The sequence below is a fragment of the Trachemys scripta genome, chromosome 9 (assembly GCF_013100865.1).
Source record: "Trachemys scripta elegans isolate TJP31775 chromosome 9, CAS_Tse_1.0, whole genome shotgun sequence".
Lineage (NCBI taxonomy): Eukaryota > Metazoa > Chordata > Testudines > Emydidae > Trachemys > Trachemys scripta.
The window spans coordinates 42,270,309-42,289,532 of NC_048306.1; the positions used below are offsets into that span (position 1 = coordinate 42,270,309).

At 49.0% G+C, this 19,224-nt stretch overlaps 1 protein-coding gene across 3 annotated transcripts in view; it reads right to left on the reverse strand.

Annotated features, from left to right (window-relative positions):
- Positions 1-19,224, reverse strand: part of ENOX2 (ecto-NOX disulfide-thiol exchanger 2) — a gene marked incomplete at its 3' end in the record, with an annotated part of 140,446 nt that overhangs the window by 15,906 nt on the left and 105,316 nt on the right. For all 3 annotated transcript variants that reach the window (XM_034781232.1, XM_034781231.1, XM_034781233.1), the window contains 3 exon segments: positions 100-207; positions 9,326-9,507; positions 13,727-13,841. In XM_034781232.1, coding sequence (XP_034637123.1) covers positions 100-207; positions 9,326-9,507; positions 13,727-13,841 — 405 coding nt within the window.

Consider the following 19,224-nt stretch of genomic DNA (forward strand, 5'->3'; position numbering starts at 1 on the left):
TGCACACAGAGCGAGCTATGACATCCAAAGGCGACAAGCCTAGCAACAGTCTATTACTGAAACGTCATACAGAAGCCTGGAGGCCTAGACTGTACATACCTGCTCCTTCAGGGTTTCTAACAACATTTCCATTTGTACTTTGTCTTCCTTCACTTTTTCTAGCTCGGCTTCTCGTTTTTTGTATTCCTCTTGCAATTTCAGAAGATGCTAGAAGAGAAAAGGTCAATTCAGACCACAGCCTGACTTTCACACATCATTGTTTTAGAGAACATGGAATGAGTAACAAACTCTTAGACAAAGACGTGGGTCAAATTCAGAACACTTTTAAAGTTTCCATCCATAAAAGGAAGAAAAACTTCCAGAAAATCCTATGGCATGTGACAAACTTCTTTGAATATTGCTAGATATTAAAAAAATGTGTTGGGTTGTTAACAAGAGGTAAGGCAGAACTTTCTTGAAGCTCAAGAAAATACCCCAAAACACTACATCCTAGGTTGTGTAGGGTGGTTTGTCCTGTACTTTGTTTTATCCAGACTAACAGAAAAACACCATGATAACTCTATTGTTGTTGCATGTTTTCTAAACAAAAAGTGATGTGTTACTTTTTGTAATGTTAGTTTTATATTTCTAGGAAATGCATAATGGTGATTTGCAAAACTGCACATAATTCCTAAATGAGCACCTATAAAAATTAAACAACACAATAAAACTACAAGACTGCATGAAAGAGAAAATGTTCATGCAGAAACTGCGTTTCTCAGGAACACTAGGCAAACATTCAACCCCTTTTTGTGCAGTTATGTTTTAGGCTAGCTATTTTTCCAGGCCTAAAATAGTCCATTTTTTTCCCCTATCTGTCCAGCTTGACAGCACTTTTTTCTCCCCCACCCACAGAATAATAATTATTGAAATAACATATTTTGCTACACTTCAGAACAATTATCATCTACTCATAGCAATGCTAATATAGGACACCTCCAAAAATAGATTTATGAGATTGCTTTGTCTTTCTACAGGTGTGACAGGGTCGGCTTACCCCGCACTAGCCCAGACAGGATTAAGCCCCAGGTGTTGACAGCGGAAGTCCCGCTGGCAAGACTGGGCATGCTCCAAGTGCTCTAGCAGTATAAAGGGAGGGAGACTGGCTCATTCTGGGCTGGAGGCTGCAGGGGAAGGACCTGCCTGGGAAGCTCCTGCGGAGGGCCTGCCACAGCCTCTGACTACGCCGGGAATCGCAGCCACCCACAGTCCGCCTGCATCCCGGCGACTGGAGGAGACTCTGGAGACGACTGGACCTGCCGAACACAGGGGATTCGACGTCTCATGGGAAACCCCATCACAGACTCTGGTTGGAAGTGACCCAGGGAGGATGTCGGAGTGGTACCTCCCACCCAGGGAAACTCAGCATGTTTCAGTAGGACCCCCCCCCCCCGCTGAGTCAGTGGCAAGCCGCTATGACACTGTTAGGGCCCTGGGTTGGGGCCCAGTGGAGTTGAGTGGGCCTGGGCCCCCCCTACCGGGGCAGCCGCACCCCAGTGCTATAGATTCTGGCCACTAAGCCATGCTACCCTGCGCCAAAGGGTAGCTTTATGGACTCTGGCCGCTAGGCCACACTGCCCTGCACCGAAGGGTGGCGCTATAGACTCCGGCTGCTAGGCCATGCTGCCCTGTGCTGAAGGGCTGCTTTACGGACGGTGACGGATGACCTCAGGAGCGTGGACCGTCACAACAGGAAACAAATATCTTTTCGCTTCTAGGGAGTTCCTCCTGGTATCTATATAGTCTCAGAATGCAGTACCAGGTTTACCATGGCGCCGGGCCCAGAGTCAGAAGGGGCCCTGGCCAGCCCAATCCCTCGGCAGGCTGAGCCGGCCAGGAAAGCTGTCCCCACGCCTGCTCTGCCCCCACCCCACCTCTTCCCACCCCTGCTCCGTCGCAGCTCTGATCCCTCTCCACCCCGTCCCCCTCCAAACCTCCTCCCATGAGCTACGCATCCTGGGGGACTGCAGCAGGGGTCGGGCCCGCCCTGCACTCACTGGGCAGCGGGAAGTAGAGCGACCTGGCCCCAGCCTGCTCCGCTCCACTGGCTCGTGCTGGGGGGCAGTTTCCCCCCTGCCCTCCAAGCCTGGGGAGGAGATGGAGTGGTGGGGAAGGGGCATGGGATGGGGAAGAGAATGGGGCAGGGGAAGCGGGGGCTGGGGAAAAAGGCAGGGAGGAAGGAAGGGGGTGGGATGAGGAGGAGATGGAGCAGTGGGGAAGGGGCATGGGATGGGGAAGAGAAGGGAATGGGGGAAGTGGAGGCAGGGGGGAAGCTGGAGCCCAGCATGCGGCATCCCCTTAGCAGAAGCTGGGGCTCTCCTGTTAAGCAGGCCCATCGAACCCTCACCCTGATAAGCCCCACCTCCCCTGCATCTGTACCACCCTCCCATCTAAACCCCAACCACCTGCACCCCCACCCAAATGAACCCCACCTCCCCTACACCTAGACTCCCCCCTTGCTGAGCCTCAAACACCTTCTCCTGGATCCCCTGCAGAGTCCCATTGCCCCTGCACCTGGAACCCCCCAATGAGCTTCTGTGCATCCAGATCTCCCACTGAGCTGCCCACACCCAGATTGCCCCACGGAGAACTCTTACCCCTATCTGGATCCCCCCACACTAAGTCCCTCTGCACTTGGATCCTGCTGCCAGACTGAGCCTGCTCACCCACACCTGGTGTGCCTGGCACAGGGGGGCAGGGCCCCAGGCACAGCGGGGCAGGGCCCCAGGCCCTTGCACTGTGTCAGGGTTGGGTGCAGCCCCACTGCCAAGTCCCTGTCCCAGGGTGGGGTGGGGTGGGGGAGGCTGCAGGGTAATCTCCCACCTTCTTGCAACCAGTGGCCTGTGCTCCCCACTGCCATGTTGGAGCCTCTACATTTATTTATTGACAAATATAATTTGCAGAATTTTAAAATATTGTGCACAGAATTTTTAACTTTTTGGTGCAGAATCCCCTCAGGAATATGGGGTGCTGTGATGGTGGGAGTCTGAGGAACGTGGTGAGTAGTGGAAAGGTCTATAGGTGGGGGGTGCTGGGTGAGCGGTGTGGTGTGCAGGGTGCTGGGCAGTTGTGGTGGAAGGCCAGTGGGAGAGGTCTCTGGGAGGGGTTGGGGGCTGGGCATAGAGATCTATAGTGGAGGTCTCTGGGCTAGGGGGTGCTGGGCATAAGGAGGGGCAGGGTCCCTTAGCTCTCCTGATCATCTTCCTGCAGAAGCAGATTTTCTCTTCTGCAGCAAATTCTGGCCCCCTGAGCCCAACAGCTGAAGCAGAAGAGACAGCAGAGGATCTGGCTTTCCCTACAACCAGGAAGGAGAACTGTCAATATGGGGAGGCCAGGAACAAGTGATCATTAAAATGTTAATACTTTTTTAAAGCTCAGGTGCTTTTGTGACGACCTTTGTTCCTCTGTGACCTTTACTTGTTTAAAAAGGGCAGTGGACTGACCCAGCACCAGATAAGGTGAGGGATCTCCGAGGTTGCTCGTCCTGGGGTCTGTCTTGTGGTGGGCTATTCTGCACAGTTCCTATTGTGAAGCAACTTGGCTGATAGACGCTATCGTATTTTACATTGGGATATTATTTATATAGCACAAACGCAAGCCTTGTTAAGCAACATTGCCAACCCTAAGCAGTTAAAATCAAGAGTCAGGCCCTAAAATCATGAGATTTGCTTAAAAATCATGAGATATGAAGAAGAAGAAAAAAAGGTTGGGTTTGCCTTCTAGTTACTGAGCCTTTGGGCTGCACTTGGATCATATTTTCAAGCTTCTTTTTGCAGCATGAGGGCTAAGAACTACAGCGGGGTGAAATTTTTTTGACTGAAACTTGGTTTTGATGAAAAAGACAACTATAGAGCAACTGAAACACTTCATAAATTTGCATCACGTGTGGTAAATAGTTTTGGTCAAAACGAAAAAAAAAACGTGGAAATGCCGAAACTTTTGCCAAGACATTTCCCCAAAAGTCTTGTTTTGATTTTTCTGGCTAGATACACAAGGGGATTTAGGCCCCAAAACATAGGAGGAGAAGGTGGTGCAGTTAGGGCCCTCACCTGGGCTGTGGGCTATTAAGGCCTGGTCTACACTGGAGGGGGAATTGACCTAAGATACGCAACGTCAGCTACGAGAATAGCATAGTTGAAGTCGACGTATCTTAGGTCGACTTACCTCACGGTACGGGGCCGACGTCTGCCGCTCCCCCGTCGACTCCGCTTCAGCCTCTCACCATGGTGGCGTACAGGAGTCGATGGCAGAGCGATCGGGGATCAATTTATCGTGTCTACACTAGACACAATAAATTGATCCCCGATAGATCGATCACTATCCGCCAATCCGGCAGGTAGTGTAGACATATCCTGAGTGGATCTGGGACTGGAAGCTAGGTGTTCTCCCACCAATGAGAGCCCCAACCACTGGGCTAGAGTCAGTGTCACACATTCTCTTTCTGGACCAATGACTGTATCTTATACAAGTGGAACAGCTTCAACATAGGAAAGCCCTATTTCTGAATACCTTATAGCCTGCTGGTTAGTCCACTAACATGGTAGCTGAAAGACCTGGGTTTAAGTTCCTGGTCTTAAAATGGGGATTCAAGTCTGGGTCTCCCCTAGGGTTACCATATTTCCACAATCAAAAAAGAGGACACTGGGGGGGGGGGGGGGAGCCCTGCCCTGCCCCCATCCACTCCCTTCCACTTCCCACCCCCTGACTGCCCCCCTCAGAACTCCCAACCCCCCCTGCTTCTTATCCCCTGACTGCCCCCTGCTGAGAACCCCCCACCCTAACTGCCCCCCTAGGACCCTACCTGTCCCCTGACTGCCCCGACCCTTATCCACTCGCATGGGTGGCAGGGTTATAGAAATTTTGGTGGTGTCCAGAACCCGCCCCCCCACCTGCCTAAGGTTCTGGGAGGGGGGTTGGGTGGGGGGAGGAGGTCTGGGGTGCAGGTCCTGGGCTGGGGCTTAGAGTGCAGGAGGGGTGCAGGGTGCAGGCTCTGGGATAGAGTTTGGGTGCTGGGTGCAGGCTCCGGGCTGGGGCAGGGGATGGGTGTGCAGACTCTGGGATGGAGTTTGGGGGTGGGACGCGGTGCAAAGGGAGGGGGTGTGGGCTTTGGGAGGGAGTTTGAGGGCAGGAGGGGGTGAGGGAAGGGGGAGGGGGTTTGGGAGGGAGTTTGGGGATAGGAGGGAGTGCAAGAGTGAGGGCTGTGGGTCTGAGGATGAGGGGTTCATGATGCAGGAAGGGTACTCAGGGATGGAGCAGAGGATTAGGGTGCAGGGGGATGAGGGTTGGGGCTGAGGATGAGGGGTTCATGATGCAGGAGGGGGCTCAGGGCTAGGGCAGAGGTTTAGGGTGCGGGGGGATGAGGGCTGGGGCTGAGGATGAGGGGTTCATAATGCAGGAGGGGGCTCAGAGCTGGGGCAGAGGATTAGGGTGCGGGGGATGAGGGGTTTGGGGCGTTGGAGAGGCTCGGGGCTAGGGTGGAAGGGCAGGGTAAGGGCAACCTGTCTTGCCATTAGTGGATGGGGGGCACTAGGACCCGGGGGCAGCAGACAGCAGTTGCTGCTGGCTCTGGCAGTACAAGCAGGCAAGGGAGAGGCAGGCAGGGAGGAGGGGGGGACACGGGGGAGGGGGGTGGCAGGTGGAGGCCGGGGACCCATCCAACCCTCCCCCTGCTCCCTGACTGCCCCCCGGGACTGCCCCCCAGGACTCCCCTTAGCATGCCCATGTCAACATGTAGGCAAAACACACTGCAGGGCTGCAGGCAGCAGGGGGAGAGCAGGGGAGGGGCTCTGGCTGCTGGAGGCCAATGGGAGCGGCTCAATCAGGCCCAGCCACCCAATCAACAGCCGCACTCTGCATGGAAGGGAGGGAGGGAGGCGAGGGGGGAAAATCCCGGACCTTTTAACCTTGTTACCAATTCCTCCCGGACAGCTATTTAGAGACGCAAAAGCCGGACATGTCCGGGGAAATACGGACGGATGGTAACCCTAGTCTCCCCCATCCCAGGTGAATGTCCTAACCACAGAGCTAAAGATTTTAAGGGGGAGGGGAGGACTCCTCCTCTTCCTGTGGCAGTTTTTGAATTGATCCCTTCATTTCCTTTGGTTTTCTTAAATATTTCTGAAACAAAACATTTCCATTTGTGCTGAATGAAATAATTCCACCAACCCAAAGGAAAAATGTTTCCAGTGTTTCAATTAACTAAATATTCTGATAAACTTTGGTTTTGAATTTTTGAAAACATTGCCAACAAATCAAATCAATTATTTGCCCATCTGAGCTAGAAACTTACTTCTCTGTAAATGAAAGCTGAGTCTCACATCATCACGTGGCCCCAGAAGCTGGGGCTTAAAACATCCCCCCACCAAATCTCACAAGACTTGTCCCCAGCTGTGAGCATTGGCAACAGTGTTTAAAAGACTGGGAAGGCTGCTTCAGGGCCAATCCCACCTACCCACAATATTTAAAATATGGAAATATAAAGTTGAGGGAATAGTGCCTTGCATCCTTTGTGCCTGACCTACAATGGGCCAATATCACACTCCAATGCTCCATAAGACTTTCACCGCTATCCTCAACACATAGCAAACTGCAACACATCCCCCAGTGATACCCAACTCACTCAGAACCTCAGACACTCTTGTTTCAATAGAGTAGCCCACTGGTCTGTCATGGACTCCATAAATTTTGGAGGTCAGTCTGCCTGAACTGTCTGAGGCTGCTGTCAAGATTTACAAGCAACACTGTGCTGGCATTAGGGAGATTAAAGCTGTAGCTGCAAAGGCCTCATATTTTCTCTCTCTCCTCGCTACCTCCAGTTATAGCATGTATCCATACACCAGAGGGGAAGTCACTGGGAACATGTTTGCCCCCAGTGCCCTCTCGCTGTATTAGAAACCCAGAACATTCCATTAACAAAGACAAAAATAGCTTGTAATTTCCACTTTTCCTGCACACCCAAGTTAACAATAAATAGATAGTTCACACCATGTAGTTACTGAGATGTTAACTATTGTGATAAAGTAGAAATTTTGGTACTATTTTTATCATTCCTGCACATGCCTCAGTTTTCCTCTGTGCTTTGCATTGCTATGCACAGAGTGTAAAGAATTAAAAGCTGCTCTTGGGGCAGAGCAGGGGACATGAGGCATTTTAACTGTCTAGGGTAGTATGAATGGGTCATTAAAGGACTGGCTGGCTGCAAGTGATCCAGAGAAATGGAGGATCTGGAAAAACAACAGGAACCCCAATGGCCAGGCTGTTCACACTTAGCAACCAAAAACCAAGAGGAAGACAATTTTCCCCCACACCTCGACAGGGAAGCAGAGCAAAGGTCCCAGATGGAGAACAAAGGGGAAAGGTATCAGGTGGCTGGTCTCAGAGCTGGCCTTTGCAGAGACTCACAAACTCACCTGGGACTGAGAGACAAAGGGACAGAGAAAGAGAGAGGAAAACAAGACATTTCCTTCAGCAGCATGACTTAAGGGAGTCCCGGCATTGGCCATCTTGAACTCTGTTTTAACCTTTGCTTCTCTAGGCTTATCTATGGACATCCCGATGCTGTGTTCCAGTTGACTAATAAACTCTACCCTGTTTTGATAGTGCTTCAAATGCTCATTGGGTATAGCTACACTGCAATGTAAGCCCAGGGCTAGTGGAACTTGAGTTACAGGATCCCGGGTTTGAGAACCATGGCCTTGAGCATCTACACTGATTGCCAGCCCTAAATCAAGGATTTTCCAACCCAGACCTGAACCCAGGGCTCTGGCATCAACACTACAGTATGCAGACCCAAATCCAACCAACTGTATTCCAGACTCCCTAGCACCCTCTCAAAATGTGGCTGCTCTAGCCTTTTGTTTGAGGTGCAGCATGGGAAAATTTGGCTGTCCACCTGGCACATTACTGGAAGTTTGAACAGCTCACCAAACACATTCTGCCAAGCCATCGTTTTGGTCTGCAGGCTCCCAACAACTGGAGCCAGCAAAATGGAGAAGAGATTTGAAGAACTACTTCTGCTTGGGCTTTCACTCCTGTTTCAGGAGGTGGGCAGAGCTTCTGTGAGACGCTAGTGAACTTTCAGCAGAGTTTTCTGACCCACCCAAGGCATTTGACAGAGCTAATGATGGAGCAGAAGGAGGAGGACACAGACATCGCAGACTCGAATTGGCTGATGCTGCTCATGACGCTTGCCATAGCTGCTACATAGACCAGTGCTTCAGGTGCAGGGCCACAAGCACAGACTGGTGGGACCACATTGTCTTGCAAACCTGGAACAACCAGCAGTGGATCCAGAACTTTCACATGAAGAAAACTACATTTCTGGAGCACTGTGAGCAGCTTGCCCCAACTCTCCAGCATAAAGATACATGCATGAGGGCATCCATGCTGGTGCAGAAGCGAGTTACTGTAACCATCTGGAAGCTGGCTATCCCAGATTGCTACAGGTTCATTGCCAGCAAGTTTGGTGTTGGAACGCCGACTGTGGGTAAAGTGGTGGCAGAGGTTTCTGAAGCAATCAGGCATGTGGTTTATCCCAGAGCGGTTGCGTCTACAGTGCAAAGTGATAGGGCTCAAACCTTAGGTCCTGGCTTGACTCAGGCTCAAACCCTCCACTCTTGTAGGGTACTAGGCCCTCGGGTCTGAGCCCGAGTCTGACAGATTTGTGTCTAAGATGGAAGGAGGGCTTGGGTTCAATCCTGAGACTGCGCCAAGGCTTACAATGCAGTGTAGGCATACCCACTGAGAGCACTGTGGCCTGGAGGGGTACTGTATAAGTGCCCCACAGGAGTCTGCCGTGGCCGGATTCGCTGCAAGAAGACACAGAGAGAAACAGGGAACACAGGTGCCCAAAGGTCCAGTTTTGGAGTCTTGGCGGTCACAGGTGTGGATCTGTGAGAACCCTGGGGGTTCCAAGAATCAAAGGTGTCACTCCCAAGGGACTCCTTACAGGCTGGGGCAAAGACCAGACCCTGGGGTCCCTGACACCTACATTTCAGACACAGCTGTCGGATGCATTAATGTGTAAATAACAGAACTAGACTTCCAGGTGATTGTCATCAGTTCATATCCACCCAGGAGTTCTATTGTTTTTGTAATCTTGGGAATGGCAGAAAGCTGCTTTCATCTGAATATAAACTTCCAAGATATTAGCTGGTGCTCCAGCTGAAAAAAAGGAAAGTGGCTTTTTGAGTGTGTTGCCATTACTCCCATTTTAGAGCCATGGAGAGAAGCTGAGGCCACTTTGCATTCATACCAAGGTTGTGACTATAGGAAAGAGTAGCCTTACCTGCTGCATTCCCTGTAAAGCTTGCTGGAGGAGTTTTAACTGCTGCTCTCTAGTTGTGTCTTCATCTCTGTTCGCTTTACCCTGCTCTTGCTTTAACAGCTCCACCTCATTCCTGTAGGCATCCAGCTGCCAGCGCAAACTGTCATTTTCCTCCTTTAGGGCCTCTGCCTGGGATATCAGTGCTAGAAGAATGATGAAGACAGGGAACAAACATTAAAAAAAAACAAATAAAAGGAAAGCAATGTCGGTCTTGTGAGTAAGAGTCCTGCGTTCAGTTCCTGGCTCTGCCCAAAAGCATGACTTTGGGCCAATCACGTACACCCAGATCCTGAAAGGTATTTCAGTGCCTAACTCCCATTGAAATCAATGGAGGTCTGGGGCCTAAATACCTCAGAGGATCTGGGCCTCAGACACCATCTGTAAAATGGGGATAACACAATTTACTTCCTCCCAACCTTTGTCTGCGAAGTCTATTTAGACTATAAGTTCTTTGGGGCTGGGCTGTTTGTCAGTATGTGTCTGTGTGGCTCCTGGCATAATGGACCCTGATATTAACGGAAGCCTCTAGGTACAACTGTCTTACAAGTAATGTGATTATAGGCAGGGCTGGTAGCACTATCTGTTATTAAGGCTGCCTGACACTTCCATTACAAGACCGTGTTTTCAGTTGCATAGAATTTTGCCAAACTTTAACCATCTGAGCTGAAATTTTCCATGCCAGGGGCCTGCCCCAGGCTGAAATTTTTTTTTTCCCCAGCCAAAGCAGTTCAGTGGTTTCTGACAAGGCTGGGGGAAAATACACTGTTTTGCCAATGTTAAAAAGTTCTGGTGACTTTTCATTCAAACAACTCTAGCATCCCACACTTTGCAGCAAGTATTAGAAATCTGGCGGGAGGTGACCTTTGTATCAAGGATGTGCATTTTGTCATCCCCACGAAAATCTGCCCAAATTTGACCAAGTTACAAGACTTTGAAAGATAACAGTTTGCACATGCTCAGTAAAGACATCTTAGATTTTAACAGCTAATATCTCCAAAGAGTCTGGCCATACTGGGCATGCTCTATCCCGCAGCTGAGTGGGCAGTTACAGCTCTGGGCTACCATGGAGTGGCCCCAAGTAGGGCATCAGAAATGAGAGAAGATAGACTCTTCCTCCTGTGCTCTCAGCAACCCCTCCCACCCCCACTCCAAGCCTCATAGGCCCAGGCACCATGGAGGAAAAAGCTGCCTGATTTGAATCCTGGGGGTGGGGGGAGTGGGACTAAATTGGGACTAAAAAACAAGGGGTGGTGATGGAGAGACAGGAACTGGAGGCTGACAGGAGAGAGGGAAACTCAAGCTGGGAGTTTAGGAGGGGGAGATTGGGACTGTTTGGACAAGGAGACTGGGAATGACAATCTGTAGGAGGGAGATGAGGGGCGTGGGGAAACAGATCTGATGAAGAGCCAAGATGCAGGGGGAGAATTGGGTCTGGCTGGACAAGGAGAATGGAGACAAGGAGTTGGGGACTTGAGGAGGTGACAGGAAATGACTGGGCCAGGAGACTGGGACTGAAAGTGGGGGGAAAACTGGTACATGGAATCTAGCTAAGGAACCTGGATCTGGGATGAAGAGCCAGGAGTGGGGAAAAGGGACTAGGACAGGTTGGAGGGGAGGGGACAGAAGGGTCTGTGCCGACTAGCATGCACTCCCCTCTGGATGCTGGAATGGAATCCAGCATCCCTGAGTCTCACCAGTCCTCTGCTGTCAGCAAACAGCTGTGAAACCCAATGGCAAAGTGCCCCATCCCCTCTGTGGCTGGCCCACACAGAGGATGATAATCTACTATCACTATCCATTTTTCCATTAGCTCAAGTGGCAGAGATCTGTGTGACCTTAATCACTCTGTTCCCTATCTACACAATGGTAATCATATTACCCCCTCATCTCAGGTTACTGTGAAGATAAATTCACAAATATTTGTGAAGCATTCAGATACCGTATCGATGAACAACATGAGGAATTAATTGAGAGATCCTTCAGAACAGGATTTGAGCAATGGGCAGTAAATAAAGCATAGGCCACACACTGAACAATAAGGACAAAACAAAATAGTGAATAGCTGCTAATTCAGTAAGCACCATCTATCCTGTGCACTGAACGAGGCAGGGATCCTGTGGAAAAAATTGTGAACATGTAATTAAGATGTATCATAATGCAAAAGCATGGAGAGGGGCCGGTGAATGGGCTGCATGGGCAGTTTTCAGTCTGACATTTTTGAGTGTTTGATACTGCAATCTTAATAATGTCTTTTTAAAATCCTGTGTATGTAATAGAATAATAATAATAGAGTACGTGTAAAGGTGTATTTAGGGGACTGTATCTCAGGACTACCTTGAGATGGTAGGTCCAATGGCTCCAAATTTAGATCACTGACTGTACCCTGCACCCCCATGAGACACTCTAAATTTCAAGGCAATGTGATTAACTGTATAGAGTTTAGAGCACTTAGAACTGCCAACCCTTAAACTGAAAGCGGGTCTTAACCTTTACGACAGCAAAGCTCTCACTCAGCTATAATTCTTACTGGGATCCAAATTAACTACATCAGCTCAAGAAAGAGCATGGCATCCCTGTGGATAGCTCAATGGAGACCTCTGCACAGTGTGCTGCTGCAGTCAAAAGAGGAAACAAGATGTTAGGGTGCATAAGGAATGCAGAGGTGAATAATACCAGGGGCGGTGCTAGAGGGGGGCTTGCGGAGGCTAAAGCCACCCCCAAATTTACCTTAGCCTCCCCTTATAGGCACCCCTCCAGTACAAAGGTCAAACATAGATACTTCGCTGCTGCTGCTGCTTCTGCTGCTACTTCTCTGCTGCCTTCAGAACTGGGCACCCAGCCAGAGCCGCTGCTCTCAGGCCATCCAGCTTTGAAGGCAGTGCCAGCAGCAGTGCAGAAGTAAGCCTAGGCAGGGGCTCGGGTGCCCAACAGCAGCCCCCAGCCTGTGTCCCTGCCCAATGGGGTGCACCGCCCACAGCAGGTATAGAGTCCGGGACTCCCCACAGCAGCCCAGACTGACACAGTCTGGCCAAAGCTCCTGGGCCCCACTCTATGTGGTTGCTGCTCCCTGAGGGTTCTGCCAGCCCCAGAGCTGGGTCCCCCCACCCAGGCGGCTTTTACGAGCTGTGAACAGTCAAAGGGCGGGGGGGAGCTGAGGAGCAGCCGCAGCCCCAGGGCCCCAAGCAGCAGCAGGAGAAGGAGACAGGGAAGCGTTGCAGTCTCCTGCACCATGGCACCAGACAGCACAGCAGCCACCCTGCGCTGCCCAGCTCTAGCTTCTGGCCTCCAACCTGGGGATTTTAGAGGAAAGAAGGTGGGGATGGCACTTAACTGAGGAGGAGCAGGGACAGAGCCATGGAGAGGGCTGGGCCTTGTGGTGAGGAGGAAGCAGTCCCCCTCCCCCAATTTTCTGTCTAGCTCCCAACGGGAAGAGGCTGGTGCTGCCCCTGAATAATGCAGAAGATATTCTAATATTATTATGTAAATTGGTCAGCCTACTGGTCACCCTGTCTCAAAAAGGATATTACAGAACTAGAAGGGGTTCAGAGAAGGGCAGCAAGTATAATCAAGGTCCTGGAAAACTCTTGTAAGAGAGATTGAAAAGGCTGAGAGACAAATAAGCAGGGACATGATCAAACTATAGAAATAATGAACGGTTTAGAGAAGGGAGATTAGGAACTTCTATTCTCCCTGCCTCATAACACAAGAATATGACACTCAAAGGTGGCATATTCAAAACTGACAAAAATAAATGCCTTTTAACACAAAGCGTGATTAACCAGTGGAACTCACTGCAACAAGGTGTCATTGAGGCCAAAACTTTAGCAAGAATCGAAGAGGAATTAGACATTTGTATCACTAACAAGAATATCCTGAGTTATAATCATTAATATTAACAGACATTTTGAGTGGCTATAAAACCTCCTGCTTCAGGATTTAAGCCAGTCTCTGACTATTAGGGATTAGGATGAGAGCCTGATGGGAAGGAAGATTACCCTACATCTGCTTCTGCAAGGTTCTTACGCCTCCTTTTGAAGCAGCTGGTGCTGGCCACTGTTGAAGATGAGAAACTGGGCTAAATGGACCTCGGCTTTGATGCAGTCTGGCAGTTCCTCTGTTTCTATTCTCCAGGAATTTGAAGCACATTAGTCCAGGGATAACCAAAGCCCAGAGTCCAATATTCCTGAGATTTTGGGCTTCTAAATCCTAATTGTAGAAAACTGCAGTAGAAGCTCCATTGTTCAGATTAGGTGATAGGTTCCTAGCTGTGGAAATGAGCTGGTCATTCGGGGCTCCCCAAGGAATTCACACACTGCAGACACACATGCAGATATATTTATCATCCATAGCAAACGATTGTACCTGATTCTTCTGTTTCTTTCGTCTCTGAAGGATCTTCTAGCTCATCATCAGACATTTCCATTTCCTCTTCTCTTCGAATACCCATGAGTTCATCATTATGAATGTTGCGGATTTCCTAAGGTTTAAACAGAAGATCTTTCAATGTAAGGTTACAAGCCACTTGTTTGTTTTAAGAGTCTGCAAGGAACAAACCCAGTGCTACCAAAAAGAGCATGTGAGGAGTACTTCATTGCCCCAACCACATAACAGCAAAGACCATTCACATTGTAAAACACTCCTGGCATAAAATATTCCACCCACTTCCCCAACACACTCACCCAGCACTGCCCTCCACCTGAATCATTGCCCTCACCCAGTGTTTCCCCAACATGCACCTTGCTCAGCAATGCCCCACCTTGTCCCTCCCCATCACCCTTGCTCAGCCCTGCCCTGCCATACATCCTCTTCACACCTGCCCAGGTTGCAAAGCAGGTCTATGAAGTAGTTTAGTGCCAGTTCTGGTGCTGCAGGCTGGGAGAAGCCTCTTCTCTGGTTTTGTATTGTATTGTACTGCTAAGCAGCTGAGAGGCAGCCAGGAACCAGATTTGAGCCATCACCTGTATGAGCTGCTGATGTCCAACTGCTCACAGGAGGAAATGGTGAATCACTCAAGGGGGTTGTATTTGCCCCCCTGCTCCATCAACGTGAAGCTGGAGCAATGGAGCCATGAACCATTACTGCAGCTCCATTAAGGATCCAGCTGAGGACGGGACACTGTGTCCATTCAGCCATTCCCAATTGTGGAAGGTACCAAAGCCTTCTGACAACCACACAGCCAAGTGATACCCAGGAGATATGACAATTTTTTCATAGATTCTAGGACTGGAAGGCACCTCGAGAGGTCATCGAGTCCAGTCCCCTGCCCACATGGCAGGACCAAATACTGTCTAGACCATCCCTGATAGACATTTATCTAACCTACTCTTAAATATCTCCAGAGATGGAGATTCCACAACCTCCCTAGGCAATTTATCCCAGTGTTTAACCACCCTGACAGTTAGGAACTTTTTCCTAATGTCCAACCTAGACCTCCCTTCCTGCAGTTTAAGCCCATTGCTTCTTGTTCTATCCTTGGAGGCTAAGATGAACAAGTTTTCTCCCTCCTCCTTATGACACCCTTTTAGATACCTGAAAACTGCTATCATATCCCCTCTCAGTCTTCTCTTTTCCAAACTAAACAAACCCAATTCTTTCAGCCTTCCTTCATTAGTCATGTTCTCAAGACCTTTAATCATTCTTGTTGCTCTTCTCTGGACCCTCTCCAATTTCTCCACATCTTTCTTGAAATGCGGTGCCCAGAACTGGACACAATACTCCAGTTGAGGCCTAACCAGAGCAGAGTAGAGCGAAAGAATGACTTCTCGTGTCTTGCTCACAACACACCTGTTAATACATCGCAGAATCATGTTTGCTTTTTTTGCAACAGCATCACACTGTTGACTCATATTTAACTTGTGGTCCACTATAACCCCTAGATCCCTTTCTGCCGTACTCCTTCCTAGACAGTCTCTTCCCATTCTGTATGTGTGAAACTGATTTTTTCTTCCTAAGTGGAGCACTTTGCATTTGTCTTTGTTAAACTTCATCCTGTTTAATTCAGACCATTTCTCCAATTTGTCCAGATCATTTTGAATTATGACCCTGTCCTCCAAAGCAGTTGCAATCCCTCCCAGTTTGGTATCATCCGCAAACTTAATAAGCGTACTTTCTATGCCAATATCTAAGTTGTTAATGAAGATATTGAACAGAGACGGTCCCAAAACAGACCCCTGCGGAACCCCACTTGTTATGCCTTTCCAGCAGGATTGGGAACCATTAATAACAACTCTCTGGGTATGGTTATCCAGCCAGTTATGCACCCACCTTATAGTAGCCCCATCTTAATTGTATTTGCCTAGTTTATCAATAAGAATATCATGCGAGACCATATCAAATGCCTTACTAAAGTCTAGGTATACCACATCCACAGCTTCTCCCTTATCCACAAGACTCGTTATCCTATCGAAGAAAGCTATCAGATTGGTTTGAAATGATTTGTTCTTGACAAATCTATGCTGGCTGTTCCCTATCACCTTACCACCTTCCAAGTGTTTGCAGATGATTTCCTTAATTACTTGCTCCATTATCTTCCCTGGCACAGAAGTTAAAAACAACCCAGGAAACTACAGACCAGTTAGTTTATTTCCCTTTTTATAGATGGGCACTATATTTGCCCTTTTCCAGTCTTCTGGAATCTCTCCCGTCTCCCATGATTTTCCAAAGATAGTAGCTAGAGGCTCAGATACCTCCTCTATTAGCCCCTTGAGTATTCTAGGATGCATTTCATCACGTTGCCTAAAGTTAGCAAGTCAGAATACACCTAGCTCTTCACTCACTGCTTGGGAGGGTTTCATACAAATGACTCACAAGAGTGAATGTTTTACACCTATGCTAACCTCTTAGTGCAGCCTCTTTAGCCCACAGCCAAGGGAGCCCCTTTGTACCTGCACAATGATACAGAGAGGAAGCCTGTTTGCAGAGAGAGTTGGGGCAGCTGTTAGTACGAGAGGGAGTTGGGGACACACTCCCACATATGCTCTGGGCCATGCTGATCCGATTTCTGTGCATTCTGCTTTTTAGCATGCTCCCATTCTGTCCCCTGTGCCTGCAATGCCCTCCCTGGGCCTGTGCACCATGCAGCCTTCCTGTTCCTCTATCAAACCCTCCCTCTGTCCTTTCCACTCTGTGTCAGGAACTTGCCCTCCCACATCAGATTTTGGAGCTAAAAGGGGTAGGAATCACGATGGCACAACCAGGCTCCAAAAGGGACTGAGTGTCAACCCGCCTCCACCTCGCCCTTGCCTGGCCTCACCTATGCTCTCATTACGTGATGTCAGAGCCAGCCTAGCCTGCAGCTGCTCATGGCAGGGCCATGGGCCTGACTGTCCTCAGCCTTGAACTGATTTGCACCTGTACTGCGGGAGAGTGGCAGCAGTTCACCTGCACTTTGCACAGGTGTAAACGTCTGCCTGCGCCACATGCAAGACAGCAGAGAAGCCAGTCCAGCAGCTTCATTAGAACATAAGAACAGCCATAATGGGACAGATCAAAGGTCCATCTAGCCCAGTATCCTGTCTTCTGACAGTGGCTAATTCCAGGTGCCCCAGAGGGAATGAATAGAACAGGTAATTACCAAGTGATCCATCCCCTGTCACCTATTCCCAACTTCTGACCTTCTCGCTGCAAAGTGTTATTCACACCCAGGGTGCTGTTATAGGGCACAATATCAATATCAATACAGAAACCACACAGGAAGAGAGATGGGTAAATATGTTCAGGTGTTAGGATGCCAAAGTTACTTACCAGAGTCCGTCAGAAGTTGTAAAGTGCCCCTCCTAATGCCAACTTACCAGAAAGAGCTTTGCTAAGATTGAGTGTCCCATAAATAGTGACAGTAGAGAATGCAGAGAAGTCTCATTTACTAAGCAAAACAAGAGGAGACCTTACCACAAGAGCCTGGAGCCAATAAGCATTCTCTCTATTCATGTTCGGCTACCCATGAAAAAAGCAGCCAAGCCGTGGGAAACAGAAATATTCTCAGATCGGTGCAAAGGGAAGGCCATAGGAAAGGTACCATGAAAAGGACAGGACTGAATGCGGACTTTGCTAGTGAGAGTCAGAGATGACAGTGCAATGAAGTTCAGGAGCCAGAGCTGGCTAGGCTACAAACAAGGGCCTCTGTCAAGCATTTGATCCAATGGTACATGTGATGGGGAACAGGAATCAGGAGGGAAATCTTCCCAGATGCATTAATTCACACTCTTTAATACCTAGCATTCTTGATGGCCTTGAAGCCAGAGAGGCGCAGAGGAGCCAGCACTGCCCAGGGTGCATAGCAAGGTTTGGCAAGCACCCAAAATGGGAGCTCTGGAGGGTGGAGCTGGAGTGCAGGTACTTAAGAGAGATCTTATTCAAGGGATGATGCTTGGTAGCTAGGTAGCTACCCTGGCCTATAAAGTTTCATGTACTGACTCCTTCAGTAGTTGTACTCAGCAGCAGCATTTGGCAGTTCTGGGCACCAGCAGGCCCTCATAGGCAAAGTACTGAATAGGGCCTATACCTGACCCCAGCCATTGAAATGACTCCCAACATATCATAGAATATCAGGGTTGGAAGGGACCTCAGGAGGTCATCTAGTCCAACCCCCTGCTCAAAGCAGGACCAATCCCCAGACCAGATTTTTGCCCCAGATCCCTAAATGGCCCCCTCAAGGATTGAACTCACAACCCTGGGTTTAGCAGGCCAATGTTCAAACCACTGAGCTATCCCTCCCCCCTACAAGAAGTCACCAAGCCACCTCTCAGACCCTCACATTACCGTGTAACCTGTCTGTTGAGCTCAACTGAAAGCAGGATCTAACTCTGTAGCACTCTGGTGCTATGGCAGCTTTATTTAGAATAAACTAAATCCAGGACTGAATAATACACACAATACAGCAGCCCCTCTTATTGAATATAACATCAAAACTAATTTGTTTTATGCTTTTGCTGCACTGGAATAACCTACCTTGGGACCTGGTGGGTTATCCATCACTGGAAGGCATTAATACAAGACTGACTTTCTCTCTAAGAGAGCTACTATAGCTCTGTGAGCCAGGGAGTCCCTCAATGCCCACAGACAGAGAACACACCACAACATAACTCACATCAGGCCTCACACTCTCATTGCCCCAACACCCTGTTGTCATAATCTGTTTCTAAAGAGTATCATGTGAGATATCATATGCCAACTGGTAACACGCTGTTCATTGATATTACTGAGTGATCTCTGTGAGGGCAGCACATAACGAATTATAGATTTGTGATTCCAGTGAGAGGGTTTTGAGGAGACACAGGACTGGAGAAGCTGTTGGTGTCACCCTGCAAGGAATAGCCTGGCTGATGAAAGCCAGAGTGAGGCCATTGTTCTGTGAACAGGCTGCTGGTGTCAGGGCTCTGAGCCAAAGCAGCACAGCACAAAAGCACCCAGGGATACAGGACAGCCAGTGACACAACCCCTTACTGGCCTGGGTGAAACCCATAGTGTCATAGGCTCACACAGAAGTTATGGGCTTGATACAGAGTTTACTGAGTGAGTTATAGATGATCATACGGGCTCCTTCTGGCCTTAAAATCTATGAATAAGATATGAGCCACAGAGCCTCTCTCACAGATAAGCAGTGACTTCCTGCATGAAAACCAGCCACTACGTAGCTCTCATGAAAGGAAAAACAAAAACAAATTGCCTTTCCATGACACTATGCAGTACAGTAACTCCTCACTTAACATTGTAGTTATGTTCCTGAAAAATGCAACTTTCAGTGAAACGATGTTAAACTAATCCAATTTCCCCATAAGATTTAATGTAAATGCGGGGGGTTAAGTTCTAAGGAATTTTTGGGGGGGCAGACAAAAGGCATGATATACTATACAGAACTGTAC